Below are 7461 nucleotides of genomic sequence, written 5' to 3' on the forward strand. Positions count from 1 at the left end.
TCTATGAATGGGTTAATATCCTGTGTAGTGTGACGTGTGCAGTCAGTCTAGTCCCCTCCACCCCCCCCCCCCCCCCAATCATTGTATGATATTAGTGTCCATCTATCTATATACAGTATACAGTATATAATGGATGTAGACCGGGTGCATGGTCCTATGGCTTGCAATGTTCAGATGAGTTAACCCGTGGTGTGCCTGTGTCCTGTGCTGGTCAGGTCACCCTGCCTCCCCTGTGCTGTGTATTAGGAGACGTCACTCAGCGGGGGGCCTCTCCTCTCTATCCTCTCTCTCCTCTCTCTCCTCTCTACCCCCTCTCTCCTCTCTATCCCCTCTATCCTCTCTCTCCTCTCCCCAGCCTACCCACTGCGGTGTCTGCCTCCTTCTCTGTCTGCTGTGTCTGTCCTGCCTGACATCGCCGGCCTCTCTGCACACTGAGCTCTGTACAGCCGGGGGGAGCTGACTGCACTACCTGCACTGCACAGCACCGGGGCTCAGGCTTCACTGCCCAGGAAGAGACCTGAAATCCACCAAGATATGTGGAGGCGCCTCTGAATTCTTTCACATTTGTCGCACAACTTTGTTAGGTCGCAGTTGGGGGGGGGGGGGGAGTGGCAGTTGCAAACATCCTTCCATCTCCAGATCCGATCTGATCCTTCTGTCCTGGGGTTGATTTTTAAACGTTGTCCATCCAAGCAGGTGGAGGTCCCATCTGTGCACCAAACTGAGTCCCTGGAAGGGTGAGAGATGTGATCGATGGTCGGGGCTGGATCGTCCAATGTGTGCCAGGCTGAGCAGGCTGGAGGTGGCTGGTGATTATGCCAGAGCTGCTGGGGTCCCCGTACAGTAGTCACCATGAAGGAGAAGTCTAAAAATGCGGCCAAAACCCGCCGGGAGAAGGAGAATGGAGAGTTCTATGAGCTGGCCAAACTACTACCCCTACCATCCGCCATTACCTCCCAGCTGGACAAAGCCTCCATCATCCGACTTACCACCAGCTACCTGAAGATGAGGGCTGTCTTTCCGGACGGTGAGTGCTACGATGGTCCTGGGGGGGCACTGGGAAAAAAAAACAATTACATATTTATATATGAATTAAAAAAAATCTATCTATCTATCTATCTATCTATCTATCTATCTATCTATCTATCTATCTATCTATCTATCTATCTATCTATCTATCTATCTATCTATCTCGATAGATAGATAGATAGATAGATAGATAGATAGATAGATAGATAGATAGATAGATAGATAGATAGATAGATAGATAGATAGATAGATAGATAGATAGACAGAGCTATCCATCTATATATAGATATATATATAACTATCTATCTATCTATCTATCTATCTATCTATCTATCTATCTATCTATCTATCTATCTATCTATCTATAATATACTATATACTACAGTGTATGTATGTATATATATATATATCTGTAGATATGTATTTACGCTATATATTTACATCTATTATTTTCTTTTTTTATAATCTCTTTTTTTTATTGTTTTTTTTTTTCTTGCTGTATATATATTTTATAGCTACCGCTGATTGAGTGAGTACTTGCAACTTCATTCAGTAAATCAGCCATAATAGAACGCCTCAGACTGAAGTGGGCAATAATCACTCAATTGCATTTAGAAATATAGGGACAGAATGGACATTTTAGAGGAGAGTCACAAGTATACATGAATCTTTTTTTAAAAAATTTATTTCCGAAAAAAATAAATAAAAGATTAAAAAGGAGTTGAAAATCTTCTCAATATAGTTACTTTAATTATGCAATGGTGTGAAATGCAAATTCGTGTATAGCTCTTTCATCTATACACCAACAACTTCAATTAATTGAGTGAAGATTCGTAATTCCCTTAGTAAATCAGCCAGAATAATATTTATTATTTCAAAGTTTATATACACACGCATTCATGTTTATGAGGCTTATTTAATAATTTAATCATTCAATTATCTATACCTCTCGCTTAATATATATAGATATATATCTATCTATAGATCTAGATATCTATATCTATATAGATATCTATTTATATATACATATATATATATCTATATATATATCTATATATATATATATATATAGATATATATATAGATATATCTATATGATATATCTAGATATATAGGTTTTTGTGTTTTTTTTTAAAGACTGATAGTATTGCGAGGATATCTTCATATAAATTATATATTCAAGTAATCAGCCTCAGTATACAATATATTTATATTAACAGGTGTAATTGCAAGTATGTGTATGTGTGTAATTAAATTCACGTGTGTGTATGGATGTGTCCTATATAATTTAATATGTCAGTGGAAACTCTACTGTATATATATATATATATATATATATATATATATATATATATATATATATATGAGCAATTAAACCTATATACATTTATAGGTGATTGTACAGTATATGGTGTAATCACTCGCACGTTTATACATTTTAATAAAGGTACTTATGAAATGATGACAGTTTATCGGTAAAAAGCTTTATACACTAATGGAAAGCTAACATTAGCTTATTGTTATTAACATTATTTTATGTAACAAGTGTAAATAGACACAACACATGCCTTCTACACAAGGGGCTTAGTTCACACATATTAATAATTAGATAAGGAAAAGTTTTCTTTTCTTTATACAATCTGCGTTGGAACTCTATGTAGCTCTACAGATACCTATAATATTATTCTGATCGTTTAATAAGGTCAACTCCTTTCAGTTTCTGTTTTGTAACTGCTCGGTGAGCGAACTAAATATAACTCCTCAATATTTTTATATTACGAGAGAACATGGGGGAACTTATAGCCAGAGAATATGGGGTGGGGGGGGGGGGATCTAATGATTAGCCAGAGAACATAGGGGGATCTAATAATATACATGTATATAGCCTCAGAATATAGGGGATTTAATTATATACATGTATATAGCCTGAGAACATGGGGGATTTAATAATATACATGTATATAGCCTGAGAACATGGGGGGATATAATGATATAAATGTATACAAACAGAGAACATGGGTATCGAATGATACAAATGTAGAGAAGATGGGGAATCTAATGATATGTATTTGATAAACCGCTAATGGTCAGAGATGAGCTGCGATCCCCAGGATCACAGCTTATCACTGTTTCATAAACGGACACCATAGGCAGAGAACATGGAAATCCAATTACATGGGCAGAAATCCAATTATATAGGCAGAGAACAGGAGGATCTAATGATTAAAATGTATATAAACAGAGAAATGTAGGATCTAATAATATAAATGTATATAGACAGAGACCATGGCGGATCTATATAAATAGGTGAAAGTTGAGAACATGGGCACGTCTAGTTTATACATTTGTTTAGGCAGAGAATATGGGGGGATACAATTAAATGTATATAGACAGAGAACATGGGGATTTAATCACATACTGTAAATATTAGAAGGCTGGAAGATAGAGGGTTTAATTTTAGCAGAGAACATAGGGAATCGAATTATATTAATGTACATAGACAGAGCACACAAGGGGTATAATAATATAAATTTGTACAGACCAAGAACATGGGATCTAATAATATAAATGTATATAGGCGGAGAATATGAGGGAGGATGTAATAATATATATGCATATAGGCACAGGGCATGGGGGATCCAATGATACTGTATTATTATTATTATTATTATTATAAATGTATGTACACAGAGAACATGGGGGATAGTTATTTAAATTTATAGATAAAGAAAAAGGGGGGGGGGGGGGCGAATGATATAAATGTATATGGGATCTAATTATATAAACGTATGTTGACACAGAATGTGGGGGATCTAATATATAAACATAGAAGACAGAGAGTACATTGTATGAATGTATAGGCATGAGACATAGGGTATCCAATTATATAAATGTATATAGGTAGAGAACATCAAGATTTACTGATATACTTTTATATATGACTTAATTATATAAATGTATGTAGAGAACATGGGGGATGGAATTATATACAGGCATACCACACTTTTAAGTACACAATGGGGTTCATTTACTAAAGCTGGAAAGTGCAAAATCAGGCTCACTTCTGCATAGAAACCAATGAGCTTCCAGGTTTTATTGCCAAAGCTTAATTGAACAAGCTGGGGTTAGAAGCTCATTGGTTTCTGTGCAGAAGTGAGCCTGATTTTGCACTTTCCAGCTTCAGTAAATAAACCCCATTGTATACTTAAAAGTGGGGTATTCCTGTAAATGCATATATGTGGACAGAGAACATGGAGGATCTCATAATAGACATGTATATACAGAGAGAACATGGGGATCTAATTTATGTATACAGAGAGTGAGCACGGGGAATCTACTGATATGAATATATATATATATATATATATATATATATATATATATATATATATATATATATAGAAAGAACATGGGGGATTTACTGATATAAATGTACAGAGAAAAGGGGGGAATCTGATGATATTGTTGTATATATGCTGGCACCTGGGTTATCAAAATGGCATCAACAATAATAATGAGCATTAATCAGACAGTTTTTTAAACACAAGTTGGTATGATATGTAGGCAATAGGTATCTCTATTGACTTTTCCAGTTTAATTATCAACTGCGGCGATAATACCGCCTTCTACAGAGGGAATGGAAGGGATCTGGTTTATTATTATGAAGGCAAATAATTAATCAGCAGACAAAGGATTACTGCAGGTTTAAGCGGCCTGTCCTTTAGCAATGCATCATATACAGGCAGAGATCATCGATGGCATTGCGGAGGGAAGAGATGAAGAGATGATGATGATGATGATGGTAAAGAATAATTCACATTGTAGTAGTCCAGTGCCAGATTAGTCACAGCAACAATTACTACACCTTACCAATGAGCTGTAATTATTCTGATAAGTGTGTGGATGGATAAAGCTACATAAGAAAAGAAAACATAGATAAATGTGTACAAATAAAAAAAAAATAACCCTGCAACATAGGAGACGCTATAAAAAAAAGAAAGAAAATAAAAATAAATATATGTGTATAATTTATGTGCGTGTGTGTGAAAAAGTGTTGAAATAAAATAACCCTTTCTCATAATTGACTGGTGATGAAAAAATTATATATATATCTATAATAATAATAATAATAATTAGAAATATATATATATATATATATATATATATAGATATATATATATCTCTATATATATATAGAGATATATATATATATCTATATATATATATCTATATAGATAGATATATATATATCTCTATATAGATCTATATAGATATATATCTATATATATCTATATAGAGATATATATAGATATATATATCTATATATATCTCTATATAGATATATATAGATATATATCTATATAGATATATATATATAGATAGATAGAGATATCTATCTATCTATCTATCTATCTATCTATCTATCTATCTATCTATCTATATATATATATATATATATATATATATATATATATATATATATATTACCTTCTATACAAGAGATTCAGATATTTTCACTCTCAAATACAGAGTCCCTGTATATAGTGACTGATAAATCCCTCTGTATAAACACACCTGTAAATACCCCAATCTCCCAATAAAATAATAGGTGTGGTGTGTTCTTATTTATAGTAAATGCAGTTAACCCCTGAATAATATTTTCTGTACATGTGCTGGATGCATTTGATTTCTGTAGAGGAATTGTCTGTGTGTGCTGTCTATCTGTAGTGTGGTTGAAGAATAGATGAAGTGTGCTTTGTGCTGGTGGAATCACTGTCACTGGTACAGTCCCTGCTGTGACACTGGAGTGACTGTCATTATTGTCCTGTGGTCCAGACTGACTGTAATACACCTGACAGCCCCCCCCCCCCCCCCCCTACAGACACACACACAGACAGACACACTTTCCCTTCCTCTATGCCAGCCAACCTTCCCTCTGTTCCCATGAGTTATCCCATTCCTCCCCAGAACGGAGGGCCCTGACATGATCTAGTTGCCACTTCTTCCCAAGGTGAGATGCCACTTCCCATGGCAGCTGTGTCACTCTTTTTACTGAAATACACAAATTAAATAGGAGTGCCAGCTACATTAAAAAAATGTAATTCCCAGCTATTGTATAAATATTCCATCAGTTCTACAAATGCAATCACAGGCCATATATATATATATATATATATATATATATATATATATATATATATATATACAGGCATACGCCACTACACAATGGTTTTTTTTTACTAAAGCTAGAAAGGGAAGAATCAGGCTCACTTCTGCATAGAAACCAATGAGCTTCCAGGTTTTATTACCAAAGCTTAATTGAACAAGCTGGGGTTAGAAGCTCTTTGGTTTCTATGCAGCAGTGAGCCTGATTTTGCACTTTCCAGCTTTAGTAAATAAACCCCATTGTGTACTTAAAAGTGGGGTATGCCTGTATATCTATATCTGTGTGTGTGCATATATATATATATGTTGAAATATAGTGTTGGGGGATATGGGGGATAGTTATATACATTTATAGATAAAGAAAAAGGGGGGGCCTAATGATATAAATGTATATGGGATCTAATTATATAAACGTATGTAGACACAGAATGTGGGGATCTAATATATAAACATAGAAGACAGAGAGTATATTGTATAAATGTATAGGCACGGGACATAGGGTATCCAATTATATAAATGTATATAGGTAGAGAACATCAAGATCTACTGATATACTTTTATATGACGTAATTATATAAATGTATGCAGAGAACATGGGGGATGGAATTATATACAGGCATACTCCACTTTTAAGTACACAATGGGGTTCATTTACTAAAGCTGGAAAGTGCAAAATCAGGCTCGCTTCTGCATAGAAACCAATGAGCTTCCAGGTTTTATTGCCAAAGCTTAATTGAACAATCTGGGGTTAGAAGCTCATTGGTTTCTATTCAGAAGTGAGCCTGATTTTTGCACTTTCTAGCTTTAGTAAATAAACCCCATTGCATACTTAAAAGTGGGGTATGCCTGTATATCTATATCTGTGTGTGTGCATATATATATATATATATATATATATATATATATATATATATATGTATTTGTGTGTGTGTGTATATATATATATATATATGTATTTGTGTGTGTGTGTGTGTATATATATATATATATATATATATATATTCTAGGACTTTTCCAAGCCTTTACTATCCTATGGAACTCCCTACCCCAATCTGTCCGACTATCTCCTATCTCCTGCTTGCTTTTAGACAATCCCTGAAAAACCATTCTCTTCAAGGAAGCCTATCCTGCCTTCACCTAACAACTGTAATTTAATTTTCTCCATAAGATTGCCCCCCATAGTTATTACCTTTTGCATCACTTGACCCTCCCTTCTAGATTGTAAGCTCTACCAGCAGGGCCCTCTGAATCCACCTGTATTGAATT

The 7461-nt window shown here is 34.6% G+C and overlaps 1 protein-coding gene across 1 annotated transcript in view; it reads left to right on the top strand.

Moving 5' to 3' along the window:
- The first annotated feature begins 608 nt into the window (after positions 1 to 608).
- Positions 609 to 7461, top strand: part of SIM2 (SIM bHLH transcription factor 2) — a 192008-nt gene continuing 185155 nt past the window's right edge. The window contains exon 1 of the mRNA XM_073618063.1: positions 609 to 1027. Coding sequence (XP_073474164.1) covers positions 853 to 1027 — 175 coding nt within the window. The 5' untranslated portion in view covers positions 609 to 852. The remainder of the gene's footprint in view (positions 1028 to 7461) is intronic.

Source organism: Aquarana catesbeiana, linkage group LG02 (genome assembly GCF_042186555.1).
Source record: "Aquarana catesbeiana isolate 2022-GZ linkage group LG02, ASM4218655v1, whole genome shotgun sequence".
NCBI lineage: Eukaryota > Metazoa > Chordata > Amphibia > Anura > Ranidae > Aquarana > Aquarana catesbeiana.